Below are 15,775 nucleotides of genomic sequence, written 5' to 3' on the forward strand. Positions count from 1 at the left end.
TAGCCGCCAGCAGAGAAGACACTGTGCCTTAGCAAACAGCGCAGGGAGAGTCTACCAACCTTCAGTTACTGTGTGTTAAAGAACTCAACGCAAAGACATGAGGTTATCTCAACAACAACTCCTCCTCTGCCAGAGAGAACGTTTACATACAGAGAGCAATGAAGTGAAACCAAACTCCTCCACACCAGCCTCTAAGACACATAAGAAAGTCTTCATGATGTAGCCCACATTCATTGACCAAATCAAACAGATACAACCCGCCTGATAATTAGGGGTGGGCGATATATATCGTCTACGATAATATCGTCCTTGTTGTGCTAACGAAAAAAAACACTTCAAAACACACATTGGAATACTACACATTCACTAATGTCAACAAAGATGGCGGGGCACGATTGTGCAGTGGCTACTAGCTCTCCTGTCGGTGTATATTTATATTTAAGTACAGCCACACTGAACTAATCAATACAGGACTACGATACCACACAGCTGTTACGAGAGCCTTCCAGGCAGCTCATAACATCCCGGAGGACATAGCCAGACCGGGCGCTCCGTGGATTGTTGTTGGCAGCTAGCACGCCGAGCTAGCTACCAGCAGGACCGAGACAAAAACTCCAACAAGACCAGAGGAGGAGAACTGTGCATTTTTGTGCATAATGGAGTACCGACAGCAGGATCGTTGCCCAGCACTGCTCACCTGACCTGGAAGACCTGTCGGTAATATTCCATTTTATTTACCACGAAAACAGCACACTGCCGTCTACATAGCCCCCGATGCTAACGTTAGCACAAGTTTGGCTTACTGCTAACCATAGTGAACAAACTGCAGCGCGATCACCTGGAGGGGATACATATTGTAGCAGGGGACTTTTACAAGGCGTCCTTAAAGTCTGTACTCCCCAACTTTTTTCCAGCATGTAGATTGTGCTCCTAGATGGAAGAACACACTAGACCATGTATACTCTAACATCAAGAAAGCATACAGAACTGCACCTCTCCGTCACCCGGGCCAGTCAGGTCACATCCAACTACTCCTGATCCCAGCATAAATCCCGGTCAGAAGGACTATCAGTACCTGGTCTGACACGGCCCTATCCCAGCTCCAGGACTGCTTCCAATAAGGACATGGTTGTATGCAATGTTACAGAACAGAGCCATTTGTTTATTGTTATGATTTCATCTTGCTTGTATGCTGCACAATTTACATTACAGCAGAGGTGTACAACTGAAAGTTTACTCAGAGTTCAATGTTCCTACGCTAGTTATATTAGTATTTTGTCTTTGAATTGTTTTTACTTGAATACTTAAATTTTAAAGAAAATAAATAACTGTTTTCATTCAACATTGTGCCCATTATCATCAGTGATTAAGTAACTCAGACTTTTAAGAACACATTTTTAAAGGATATATCGTCTAATTATCGTTATCGTCAAAATCACCAGAAATAGAGATATTATTTTTTGTCCATATCGTCCACCCCTACTGACAATATCATTTCAGTTCATGTGTTTGTCAGTGTGTTAGTTTGCAGGATGTTTGAATAAAATGTTTTACAGTTTGCAACCGCATTTGGTGGAAATTTCTTCCACTGAGGAACAAATCAATGACTACTTTCTGGTGTTTATTGGGGATTTTCTTTTTTAAACATGGTGATTACAGGATCAACAAAGATAAGACTCAATGCATAAACACTGGTAACTCCGTGTAAGCCAGTCTGTAGTCTCGCATTGCCAGACCTTTCTCCACGGCGCTGCGGAGGAGGGTCTGGCTAGTCCACACAGCATTCCGGGATGGGAGAAAAATAGGGACTGGTTTATAATGGCATTTCTTTTAACCAATCACAATCGTCTTGGGCGGCGCTAAGCGCAATGCCTCTGCAAAATAGCCCCAGCAAGGTACTTGTTTTGGTGGAACATGTGTACGTTCAAAATTTCTTTTAGTCGTGCAACAGAAAACTCAGATTGGACAGATAGTCTAGGTAGCTGTCTGGATTTACCCTGCAGAGATAACCATAGCCCTAAAAATCCACCAGTTTAAAATGCCAACACAAAGAAAGCGGAAGGTGTGAGACATCCTGCGGAATTTCCGGGGGCACCTGAACAATCCCGAAAGTGGAACGTCTTCGATATAGACTAACCACTATGTGATGAAAAGGACTGCAAACCAAGCTGAATGACATGTAACCAAAGCAGGGGCACCTGAATCTACACTTTTTGTGCATTTTAGTCAAACATATTATGTATGCACATAGTCATCCTGTTCTGCTCTTTTCTGTTTTATTGTGTATTATGCAAGACAAAATCAGTCCACCCCAGGAGAGCATTTTGCAGTTCCTGTTTGCTAATAATTCAGAACAGTTAAGGATATTTCCACAGACATGGACACAGAACTTCCTATCATTACTGTTTCTCTCACAGACACACAGACACTTGATGCAGTTGAACCATCTGTGAACACTGATACCAGCATTGATTCAACCTGGGTCTTTGTAATGGACTCCAATAACAACTCCATTACTGCTGGCACACTGATTAGTGTGTGGGGCCAACTATAAAATTGGCTGCAAAGGAGCCTTCTAGGATGCGCGCGACACACACACACACACACACACACACACACACACACACACACACACACACACACACACACACACACACACACACACACACACACACACACACACACACACACACACACACACACACACACACACACACACACACACACACACACACACACACACACACACACACACACACGATATTGCGAAGGTTACACAAACACCAAACACAGTTTTATGGCCCAGAGAGAAGCATTAGTAGTGATGAAAGCATCTATTAGAAAAAGCAGTTGAATGTAGACTCGCGTTATTTCCCCTGAGAAACTCATTCTTAAGATGCATCAATAACCCCTCACATTTCTGCACAACAGGGCTGAACTGAGATGGTTTATATCAAATTAATATAGCTTAGAGCTATTTCATTAAATTCTCCAAAAGAGTAAAAAATAAATACATAAATGTAAACATCTCTTGTTAAACTTTTTTTCCAGATTTTCATAAAACTACATAGAAAACATAGAAGAAAAAAAACAAATTAGATTTAGTGGTGAGTTAGAAAATTTAACAGCAAACTGTAGAAAGTCAGAGAGAGCAGCAAAGTTCAGTAACATTATCTCCTCTGAGAAAGGCAATGACGAGCAATATAGCACAGCTTAGCACCTGTGGACAATAATTCATTCTGTTCATTGTAAGCATTAAAGTGACAAATGTCATATGTGGTCTAATGTATTTGCAGCTTCTACCTGACATTTACCTTCAGACTACAATGTCATTGTCCAGATACCTACTCTTACTTGTATAGCTTTCCACTGGAACACTGTTCCTTCGGGCTACTGAGCTGTCTCAGAAAAGACCAAGTGGCTTTCTGTGACAAACAGAAAAAGAGCAACGATGTGTTTAATTTAAAATGTCATATGTTAACACACCAACAAAAGGATTGTTATATCAAACTAATTAATCATCTGCTCCGTTAGGGCTGGGCGATATTGACCAAAAGTCATATCCCGATATATTTTGGCTGAATATCGATATATGATATATATCCCGATATTTTTTCCGCAAAGTGAGAGCAAATGTTCAGTCAAAGTCAAACCCAAATATGACGTGTCACATGTAGTTTCATAGAAACCGGCTATTTCAGTGAACAGTTGCAAAATCAAATGAATAAATAATAAACAGGTTTCTTCACCTGGTTCAATGCTCAGCTGTTCAAATAACAATACAATGTAAACATAAATACAGTATAACAACTGTTGCTTTAGTTTTTTCCAACATTTTAAATTGTTAAATTTTTCTTCTACACATTTTCAGCGCTTATTTCTACGTTCCATATTTTCTAATATAGGGCTGGGCAATATAGAGAAAATCAGATATCATGATATTCTTGACCAAATACCTCGATATCGATATTGCGGCGATATATTCTAGAGTTGACAGTTGGTGCTCTCGCAAAATATCTTCACACTTAGATTTTAGATAAATAATCATTAATAATAGAACAGCTAGAACAGTCTGGTAAGTTCAGAAAAGTACATCACTTCACTGTAATGCAGCCTTTAAAACCAGGAAAAGACACTTATGTCATATCACAATATTACGATATCCAAAATCTAAGACGATATCTAGTCTCATATAACGATAGATATAATATCGATATATCGCCCAGCCCTATGCTCCGTTATTTTATTAACATTAGTCGAAAGTTTAAAGCATGGTAACATCCTTGCTCCAAACCAGAAATGAATTAATTAATTCACTAACTCACTGTGTGGACCTTAATTTTATTTGTGATGAATTACTTTCCACAACACTTTAGGCAGACAAATAAGGAAGGTAGAATTACAGTAATAGCCTATACCATTTCCAAGATGCAATATTAGGCTAATAGTTTTAATAATAAGCCTTAATTCCTCCCATCTCCCTACAAAAGGATCCACTAATATCAGACTAAGCTTTATTTTGAATCACTCTAGCGTCCAGACTGAAATATCTCTAGGGCTGCAACTAACAATTATCTTCCTCATCAATTAACCTGCTTTTTTTTCTTCTTCAATTAATCAATTTATCATTTAGTCTATGAAATGTCAAAAAACAGTTAAGAAATACCCATCACAACTTCTCAGAGTCCAAGCTGACGTCTTCAAATGTCTTAGATATTAAGTTTGCAAAGTAAAAGAAAGAATAGAAGAAAAGTTTCTCAATTGAAGGATTGAAAAATCAGAGATGTTTGGATTTTTCATAGCCTGGGAAAACCCTGACGAACTTCCGGCAAATTTGAGATTTGCTCTCCAAGTCAGCCTGGCCATTTCCAATTTTTCCAAATCGAAGCACCAATCACAACTGTTGAGGCGGGCTTTACACGATGACGATAGCGCAGCGATGGCGAGCAGCTTTTTGTTTACATTCATTCAGCTGTGAATGGAGCTTGCCCAGACCCCCTCTCAGTTACAACTGAGAGGGGGTCTGGTGTACACCAGGCTAGATTTTTCATTGTAGCTTGAAAAATGACTGAAATGATTAATCAATTATCAATCTCATTGCTGATTATTTTTCTGTTGATCAACTAATCAAATAATTGTTTCAGCTCCAAATATCTATTTCTGTACAGTATATCTGTACTTTGTGTTTAGTGCTAATCAACAAATGTTTAGAATGCTAAACTAACTAATAGTAAACATTATATAAACCAGTTAAATCAGCATTTTAACATTGTCATTGTGCATATTAGCATGCCGATGTGAGCCTCACGGAGTCACTAGCATAGCTGTAGACTATTATTATAGCCTACCTGAAAACAAAAACTATAATGATGAAACTGTAAGAATGTAAAACAAATAGAGGGCTTTTGTTCTCATCTTATCGTACAAAACTGTGAGGGAGTGTGTGGGAAGGGTGGTGAGGAATATTTGGAGTTAAATGTCCTAAATAGTGCAAAGGACTGTCAAAGCATTCAAGAACTTAAATAAATGACACTGTCTTTCTTCATTATAGGCTTGGACCTCGTCTTTGATATGCTTTTTTTTTCTTTAAATACCAGGAACCTTTTCTGTGAGGTCACTAAACCCAGACAACAGGTCTACCTAGAGGCTTTTGTTCATTTAATGCTCAGATTCTCATCAAGCTGAGAGACTTCAGAGGTTATACCTGCAATCAAAACCATCCAGATGATGAAAGACAATTAGAAAATCATGATAATCAGTAATATCAAATTATAAGTTAAATAAATTCTTGATGTGCCTCATGTTCAAAGTGATCTTATTTTTGGACCATAGTCAGCAGATTTCAATTTATCTTCTATAATTCAAAATCCTTACTCTTTTCACCAGTTCCCAGGGGTTTCTTTTGAACATTTTGCTATCCACTGGCCTCAGACAATCTGCCGCAGATTATATATTGCTCTAAAGTACTTGGTAACTGTTTTCAAATGTAATAGCCTATACATTTTTTTTTAATAGAGGATTTGATTAATGTTTCCATCATTTCTGTACATGCCCACTTCCCCCCCTCTATCCTCATCTCTTCCCTTCATGTCTGACAATACAGAACGAGCCCGTTGATAATAGAGGAAAAGAGGGTGAAAGAGGGTCAATCTACTGAAGAGGTTTCTGTCCCAAACAACACAATGCTGCAATTAACTCAAGTGCCATGAGTCACTACTGGGAGGGAGAGACAGAGAGAATTAAAATGAACACATTCCTTAAAAAAAAACTGTGTGCATGCATACGATTTCTTTGATGACAACAGTGATGTCATTATGAGCCACAGACCTGTGTGTAATACTCCTTACTATTAGTCTTTAGTATTTTTTAGTCAACCAATATGTCGAATGGATTATTACAGTATGCAAATGCAGCATATCATATGCTGCATTTGCATACTGAATGCCCTTGGCAAAATTTGAGTATTGGCTCTGACCTCATAATTCTCCACAACCAAGCCCACATTAGACACTGTACAGAGCCTAACTCCAGAGCCTAACTGGGCTGGACACCTCCAGACTATGAGAGGAATATACTAGTCAAATGAGATGTATGAAGAAAATAGCATTTTACCTGATATGCAGCAGGCAAACCTATGAGAGGTAACATTATGCAGTTCAATCACTTAAACATTAAAATAAAAAATTCATCGATGGAGCAAAAAAAACAAACTAAAAGCTCTTATCAAAGGATTTATTCATAAGCAGAAAGCTAATACAAGGATTTAAGCATAAACTTGTGCAATGAATGCAGCTGAGTGTGCAGTAAACCAACCATCAATATTCTCTAATAACTGCATAACGTTAGTACTGTGAATGCACAGCGTTGTGGAGATAGGTCTGGCAATGCGACACTACTGTGAATGTGACAAAAGCCATTTAGAGCTCTCCAAGAAACCAATAATACAGGTCAAAAATTATGTGAAAAAACTAGGGGGGTCGATGCAGCATAGTATGGCTTATTTTCCGTTATTTTCCGTAGCAATACGGTCGATACACGGACGCCAAGTATCGATCTTTTACTATATAAATTGCACATGAAAATGTAACCTTTTGGTACTAGATTAATAAGATCAATTGCTTTTTTCAATCCACTCGATGAAAAATTGATGTAAGATGAACAAACAAGAACATTTTTTTTTTAGACAAAACAGAGTTTTGCTTTGGGGACATAATTTGAAGTTGGAAAAAAGGTGTTTAAAATCGCAATAATATCATATGCGAAATAAGATATATCGTGATAATATTGTATCTTAGGGCCTCTGGTGATCCCACCCCTTGAATAAACTGTGAGCAAGATAAGAGTAAAATACCCATATTCTCCTTTAACTTGACCAAAAGACAACGACGAACACGACAACAACCTCAGGGGAAACCATTTTAGCTTATGAATAGAAATATCCAGCCTACTCAGAGAACTGACACTCCACTAATGTTACATAAGTTAGCATACAGGTAACGTTAACGTTACCATCATGTAGGCTACACCCAGAACAACTACTAAAAAGGAAAAAGAAAGTTAACCTAGCTATATTTTACATATATCGCTGTTCTTGTAGTGTACACTTAAAAGAACATCAATCGTATCTCATACCAACATTAACTGCAGCCGTTAGCAGCAGAACCGACGCTGGCTAGCAGTTATGCTAATGCATTCACATGAACACACAAGCAACAAGAGCCAAAACATTAACCGACGACAACACGCATGTTAAAAAAATTAATAAAAAAAGCAGCAAAGACTTACCTTGTTGAAGTAAAGCAGTGCACTGTGTCCTCATCGGAGAGTAAATCCTTCACAGAACTGGTCCAACTCGGACAGAAACACTCCGCCATGCTACCCTCTGACCTTCGAGGTGCGTTTGATGCCTAGCAGGTGATCTGACAGTCTGCGGCAAGACACCGACAATGCCTTTGGTCAAAACACTGATTTAATTATAGATGTCTACAATTAAATCTTAGATGGTCAAGTGAAATCTATTAAATGTTTAAAGGGCTTGCCATGCAGCACTCAGTTATTTCCTGCGCAAACACGATCCAAATGGTGAAAAAGAACTTGCTCATGAAGTGCTAGTCCAAAGGTGTACTACAGCTCTTTACATCCAGGTGCAACAAACAGGACAAACAGAGCTCCAATACCTTAAATAGACCGCCCAATTTCAAAGGGTGCGTTTGTTTTTTTCACCAGTAGAGTACAGTATGCCATGTGTGAGTCATTATGTCGATGGTGTGAGTGCAGAGGTGCTCACAGGCTTTTAGCAGTCATTCTGTTAAAAGTAGGAGAAATATCAGCAGTTACAGTCGAGCTGTGACTCAGATGTCTGAAAGAAATTAAGAAGTGGAGGAAAGTCTTTTCCAACATAACAGGCAGGCCTATTGTCACAGCAGACATTTTGACTTGTCATAGCAAAGTTGGAAATACAAAGCTGAGGTGTTGCTAATAACATCATGATGGCTCTGTTCTATTCAAGTGTTCCAGTAAGCCATGACATGCACAATACTGTATATGATTATATTATTTACACCTGGGCTTTTCCTTTGTTATTTGTAAAAAAAAAAAAATGTTTTTTACCCCACAGGCCTCAAAGGATGCAGGCACACTTGGAGTGGGTTGTGTTCATTTTAATAAGAACCATTTTTAGGGGAAATATTAAAAACTAGTTATTGTGTTTCTATCATGATAGAGCAAGATACTAGCTTTGTATCAAATGTAGCTCAGTTGGTAAAGTGGGTCGCTTCAGGTCTGCAGCTTCACCTGTCCAGACAATAAGCTTACCTTCTATGCGTCAGTGACATTTCCTTGAACCACTTCCTCAATGACTGCACACAGCTTCTTTTGCAACGTGCACAAATATAACTTGAACTGCTAATATTCTGCAAACGCATAATTAGCTGGTGTCGAGGGAATGTAAAGGAACTGTATGTAAATATCCACTCAATTTATATCAATAATTATGTTGAAGGTTGGGAGAGAGATGGAGAGGACATTATATTTGGCCCTATAGCGGCGGGTAATAGAAAAGTGTGATACAGATTAAAGTATGTAGAACAGAGGATGCACTGTAGCTTCATCACTTTGTTTCACACCAACGGCAAGCAGAAGCTGTCTGATGATGAGGCTTACAGCTGTACTGTACTTCTGTAACGAAACCCTGTGGGACGTGAGTTTCGTTTGTTTAGTTGTCTGTTTGCCCAAAAGCACATTCAGTGTCGTAGACACGTCTGATTAGATTCTGAAACATGGTGCGGGCAAACGGGAAATGTTTTCTACAAAACGTACAGCTATGTAGTGGAGCGATGAACACAAAGTGTTTTCCTTTATCCTCTCTCAATTGTGCGCAGCAGGGAGGAGCAGCTTCATTATTCGTTAAGTTAAATGTTGTTGTGCACTCCAATGGTCAAGTCAGGAGGTTTGCACATGGTTATAAATACTGTGCTGTGTATGTGCACGAATGTCGAGTCTGTTAGAAGTTCGACAGGTGCCAATGACAGAACAGCCAGAGTGTGTAGGTGCATGCCCCATCAAAAGTGAAACACCTGCTAATGACAGTGATAGAAAACAGGCTAATGTTAGCCCCATTAACATAGTGGAGTAGAGCTAAAAACTCACCAGGGCAGACCCAGATTATCCACTGACACACACACTCAACCTCGCAAACACACACACACACACACACACACACACACACACACACACGCACGCACGCACACACACACACACACACACACACACACACACACACACACACACACACACACACACACACACACACACACACACACAGTCTCTCTGACATTTACAGGTAACACGCTGCCAGTCTTCAGTGTGACCTGTCTGTAACAGAGCTGAACAGGGAACGCCATCCTGTCTGAACCTGTGATCGTTCTGTCTTGAGTTCAAAATGATCGTGTTCTTGGTTCTCAATGTGTTGGGCAGATCAAGGAGACCCTACATGGTTACAGTAAACATGCAGACTGCCACATATGATGCTGCACAACAGCTCCCCCTTGAAACTCAGTGCCAGAACCAAAACAGTAAGATTTTCCATTTCAGAAGTAACAAAAGGAAATGCACAGTTAAATATCCTTCTTGGGTCAGTCAGTGCAATTTTGAAATTGTCATGTCACGGTTGTGAGATGCATTATTCCTTTTGTGACACTAATATTGTTAATTACTGACTGGTTTCAGTTTCATACTCTGGCAACTTGTCTACTGTAAGTATTGTACTTCATGGATATCTATAAACAATGCAAAAATAGGACCCAGGCAATATAACTTTCATTTAATCAAATGATCCTCGTGGAAGTTAAAGTTTCAAGTCCTGAATTACACAAAGCTAAAGAGTGAAATTATTTTCCCATAATGCTTTAGAGGAGCCTTCCTGTAATCTCGCCAGCGGCTGAACAACTGAAGAATTTTCAAAGATTCAGACAAGCCCTGCAAGCAAATCAGTATATAAATAGACATAAAAGAAATAATAACTGGATCCTGGCTAGTGAAGGCAGTGTGTCTTCACTCTACATGACCTGCTGCATACCTAAAGCTATTTTAGGCTGATGGAGATAATTAAATATCTTTTTTTTTTCTTAAATATGATTTGAATGTTGTAGTAAGGCCACTGTAGAGGTAATGCTAAATGATGTGGATAAAGAAGTCAATCACTGACTATTTGATGCTTTAGCTTGAAAAGAGAATTAAACGCTGAAGCCAGTCCTTACAGCTTTAATGAACCTTTAAAAACCAATTGCATTACCACCTAATGCTACTACTCCAAAGTGTCTCTCATACCATTTATGAATGAATGCCATTCAGCCTTTTCATCAGGCTTAAATTAGGCATGAATGTTTTTGATGTTTAATATTCAGAACAATTACAACCACAACATCATGTCATACACAGATAAAAAAAATCTTTCAGGCTGAAAAGCGAGAACATTTTCTCACGAAACTCTATCAGCAAACTTTTTCTTCTAACATTGCAGTGGCTGCACAAGCGTCAGACACAATAAAGGTACACTAAAAGTCTCAGAATTACATTCTGACCCATGTGTGTGTGTGTGTGTGTGTGTGTGTGTTTGTGTATTTGTGCATTTGCAGTGTGTGTGCACATTTGCGTCCTGAAGTGCGTCAGTGCCATCGGGTTCTGCGCCAGCAGCAGGCTCCTCCCATGTGCCCAGGCCCCTCCCCCTTCCTGTGTGTCACTATAAAACAGTGGTCCCCTCTCTGCTCACTCACTCACAGCCCGAACACTGGAGGAGCAAAACTCAGCATCTTCTCACTCAGCATCCTCTAGTCCACGCCAACAGCTGCAGGTAAGAACACAAAATGGATTCTGGGAATTTGTCTTGTTAGTTGTTTCCAGTTTTTCTGTTGCAAGATGACATGTTGTGATACTGTAGGTTCTTTACAGGAGGTTTTTTTCTTCTTTTTTTTTCAAATCATTTGACCTTTTTTTTTTTTTTATGTTTCACAACACAGAAACCGAAATTGTAAATTTATTCTGAAAAATTGATAGAAATATGTATAATTTTTTTTATTTGTTTTTTGACATTTACTTTTAATTTTTTCACTATTATATATTTTTTTTCCTTTCACGAAAAAAAAATGTCCCCACAGTTTCTTTAGTCCACTGAGCTTAAACATTAAATATTTCCTCTAGAACATGTAATGTACCATAGATATATGGGACACCACTGACAAGTGTTGAAGTATGTTAAGGACAGTACATTTCAAATATGTAATAATGAATGAGTGAATAATGAAAGATGGCCGATTTCAAACAGTTAGGATTATTAAACTGTTTAAGGGGAATGTATAGACATCAGATTATGACAGTGGAATTTTGTTACTTCTCTTAAATTTCACCTGAAGACAAAATCTTGTGTGTATATATAATGTTAGAGCACATCATGTTAGGTAGTTATAATTGCAGCAAGTATCATAGGCAGGATTCTGCTGATTAATAAAAGTAGAATAAAAAAGTGCAAATTAGTGCCCATAAAAGGTTAAATATTCATCTCTGTGCAATTACTAACCATGATGATGTTTTTAAATTTAAAAAAAGAGAAGTTCCCCTTTCATTTTTTTTTAATTTTATTTTTTTCTGAGGAGAAGGCTTTCACACACATTACAGTACCACATCATTACCAGCCCACTGAATAATGAATTAGTGACAATGACCAGCTGCTAACAGGAATTATATTAGCATCAAGAGAATGGCTGTTTATACCACCACTGTGTCAATTTAAAATGGATTGTTTGTATTGAGTTACAGTGCTAGAATTACACAGATATCATTTTTAGATATCATTAAGAGAGGGGGAGGGAGCAGTTGAGTAAAGACCCTGAGTAATGGTAAACAAATGTATCAATAGAGGTCCACGGAGAGCAATGTGGTGTAATAGAGACATTGAGGCAGTCAGAGAGAAATGGTTTTGAATTGTTGAAGATTGAAAGCCTCAGAGCGACTGCTGTTGTTGGTTTGATCTAATCTGATGATTTGCTCTGGAAGAATGTCCTGGCATAAAGCATCATTCCTCATTATTAATGTGCTGCTTTGCCGGGCTCTTAGATAAATACGGTGTTGGAAAAATTAGCAAATCAGTCTGACAAAGGTAACATTTTTGTAGTTTATTTTTTTAATTTTTAACTGAACTGCTCATTTATAGAAATTATAATGTAAAATCTACAGTCGATGTTGATTATCTAAGCACAAGGATGACATGAGATCATGAGGGCTGCAAAAAAAAATGTATCATTCAAAATTTGTGTTTTGGGCCTTCTATAAGCAAGAGAATAAAGGAAATGATTAATAAAAAACATGCTGTCATGTTAACATTGACTCTCATGTGAACCCTGTTAAAAAAAAAAAAACAGCACATAGAGCAAAATGAAGATTTAGAGATAATTAGTGTATTTCCTTTGGAATTCTGCCATTGCTGACAGTGTACATTCATCACAATTACGCCACACACCAACTCTGCTGTGTGTGTGTGTAAAATACAAAATTGTTCTGCCACTCTGTGACAGAGTGAGGGAGTGTATAAGAAAGACCAAATGATGTTTGCCTTAGGTTGCCAGCGGAACCATCAAAGGTTAATCCCCCCACACACACACACACACACACACACCACTGTGCTTTAGCAATTTATTGCTGCTTTCTGCAAATCCCACATTGCCTGTGATTCCCCCCCTCAGAAACATATTTAACGAGCTGAAAGGAGACAATAAAATAGAACAGCGGGTAATGGAGGGACAGCAAATAGCGAGTGACCTATTGGAAAATAAGTTTGGTGGATTTCTTTTAATTTTTAATTTTAATGTATTTCTTTGTTATATTTTGCCCCACACCCTCTCTCTCTCTCTCTCTCTCTCTCTCTCTCTCTCTCCAGTCATGAATGTAGGTATCTGTGTGTGTGTTCTCCTGGCTGCTTTGTCCAGTGGTTCCCTGAGTTTGCCCTCACAGTCCATGGTAAGACACAAGCAGACAAACACACACACACACACACACACACACACACACACACACACACACACACACACACACACACGTCCTGCTATAGTTCTTGGTAAAATGCATTTAACTGACCTATAATGTTTTATTGGTGCTACATAATGATGGGCGGGGATAAAGCTCAGAGCTGATTTGTGAAAAGGAGGATGCCATGTTAATCAGAGGGAGGGTCTTCAGGACTCGAAGTGTCCTGAAAGAGTCCACTTTCCTCTCTTATTCTTAATTCAAGATATAATACACTTAAATCCTTGACAAACTAATTTCAGTTTTTGATTTTAGATCTATTCCTCTATTCCTATTTCTTGATTCGTTCTCGTTCTGTATGGTCACATACAGAGAGCTGAGGGTGAGGCTCCTGTGTCAGACAGTCTGCTGCCTCCCCCCGCCTCCCCCCACCACACACGGCAGGCCCGCTCGGCTCCAGCGCTCCCCTCAGGGCACCTAGCCAACTTCGACCAACCCCAGGAGGACGGAGACGCTCGGAACAGCCTGAGCCAGCTACTGGCCAGACTCGTCTCCAGTAAAAGTGAGCGGTCGCACGTGCAGCATGAGATGCATGGAAAGTTTAATAGGAGCAAAAGTCTTCTCCTTTAGTCATTTCACCTCATTACACACAGAACATTCCTCTCGTCTTATTTCGCTGCTGGTCTTGTTATTTCTATCTTCCCGACATCCATCCATGTGCAATCGGCCGTGGCTCGTGCTGAGTCTTCGTCCCACCATCTGGCATTTCCTGCCTCCCTCTAGCTCTCTGTCTCTCCTCCCTCCATCTTTCCATACCTCCTCGCTGTTCCTTCCTCCTCCTCCACTCGTCTCCCTGCCTCCTGACCTCCCTCTCTGCTCTCTCTGTCACCGTGTGTCTCTCTCTGTTTCTCTTTTTAAGTCAACTCTGTGTGACTGGGAGACGTGCTGAGCTCGCTGATCTTAGTGAAACACACAAACACAGTAGTAGAAACACAACAAGTCAGCATGATTTACTCAACAACAACCTCATTCAGAGTTTTCCATTACACGGTACAGTGGTATAGGTAGAAAAATGCGCACTGCAATCATGTTTGTGCCGAGCAGAATGTCATCTTCCTGTCTTCATCACATCATCAGTGGGATGAAGTGCGTGTCTGTCTCCTCCAGGCTCTCCCTACCACACCAGGTCTTCCGTCAGCAGCAGAGCCAGCGGTCTAGCCCCCGGCCACAGGATAAAGGACAGAGATTACCTCGGCTGGATGGACTTCGGTCGACGCAGCGCAGAGGAGTATGAATACACCTCCTAAAGGCACACCCATCGTCGCCTCTAAAAGCCCCTAAAATAATGAGCCCTTTTTACACTGCACTTACTGTAACCAAGAGCTGACTTGACTGGATTCTAGAATGAGAGGGGAAATATTTCAAAGGGCATACCCTGCAATCTGTGGACGCTGAATCTCCATGCTCAAGTTAAGAGCACTTTCCAAACCGCTCCCCGAACACTATATATATATATATATATATATATATATATATATATATATATATATATATATATATATATATATATATATATATATATATGAATGAAAATATTCTATATGTTGTTGTCAGGAAATTCTGTGAAAAAATAAAAAAAACAACCACTCAAACAGGAGAAAACACAGTGCAGCAGCGTGACTCATTGATGGGTTTTAATAGCTTTTGGCCAACAATGGAGGTCTATGGTTGAAAGTTGGAGGTTAGTATTGGTGTTTTCATAGGATTTGTTGACAATAAGAAAAATATAGAATAGCTTTTACAACAGCTCATCAGACTGGCTCTTAGGTCTTTGGGTATCAGAAAGGAGTGTATTGCCACAGAAGTGACCCTACTTGGAATTTGCCTTGGTGATTGGCGCATACATCCACAAACAAACATATTAAACATTACTAAGAATAAACAATAAATACAGAAACATAAAATAGCTGTTTAAGTAGTTGTATAGTAAAAGACTATCACGCGGAACTTGTTCCTTTAGATATAAATTGAAGCACTATTCTCAGTGTCTTAGGACTCAAAGGTATGTCACCCAAAGTATTGTTAACGTGTCTCATTTAGTTGACAATTTAGAATGTATCAAAGAGCCTTATATTGGACTTTAATGAGCCACTTAGGCGTCTTTGGAAAATTGGACCAAAAGTGGGATTTAAGTCTGGAGCTTTGATTCGTACCTTAATGCATTAAGCTACCTGCAGCCCAGAGCTTCAGTTCACTTCAA

General features: G+C 39.3%; 1 protein-coding gene and 1 long non-coding RNA gene across 2 annotated transcripts in view; one reads left to right on the plus strand and one right to left on the minus strand.

The window, feature by feature from the left end:
• The window catches only part of LOC114557992 (uncharacterized), a 53,420-nt gene extending 45,277 nt beyond the window's left edge, over positions 1-8,143 (minus strand). The window contains exon 1 of the long non-coding RNA XR_003692881.1: positions 7,786-8,143. This is a non-coding gene — a long non-coding RNA (uncharacterized LOC114557992). The remainder of the gene's footprint in view (positions 1-7,785) is intronic.
• A 3,136-nt stretch (positions 8,144-11,279) lies between these two features.
• On the plus strand, positions 11,280-14,990 carry ccka (cholecystokinin a). Its single transcript, XM_028581175.1, has 4 exons — positions 11,280-11,350; positions 13,430-13,509; positions 13,888-14,077; positions 14,683-14,990. The coding sequence occupies exons 2-4, from the start codon at positions 13,432-13,434 to the stop codon at positions 14,820-14,822; spliced, it is 408 nt and encodes a 135-aa protein (XP_028436976.1). The 5' UTR covers positions 11,280-11,350; positions 13,430-13,431; the 3' UTR covers positions 14,823-14,990.
• The last annotated feature ends 785 nt before the right edge of the window (positions 14,991-15,775 follow it).

Source organism: Perca flavescens, chromosome 6, assembly GCF_004354835.1.
Source record: "Perca flavescens isolate YP-PL-M2 chromosome 6, PFLA_1.0, whole genome shotgun sequence".
Classification (NCBI taxonomy): Eukaryota; Metazoa; Chordata; class Actinopteri; order Perciformes; family Percidae; genus Perca; species Perca flavescens.

Bases quoted from the DNA above. Each gene is read 5' to 3' on its own strand.
- ccka (XM_028581175.1), top strand. From the start codon at position 13,432: ATGAATGTAGGTATCTGTGTGTGTGTTCTCCTGGCTGCTTTGTCCAGT. The intron at 13,510-13,887 runs GTAAGACACAAG...GGTCACATACAG, and splicing joins GTTTGCCCTCACAGTCCATG to AGAGCTGAGGGTGAGGCTCC. The intron at 14,078-14,682 runs GTGAGCGGTCGC...TGTCTCCTCCAG, and splicing joins CAGACTCGTCTCCAGTAAAA to GCTCTCCCTACCACACCAGG.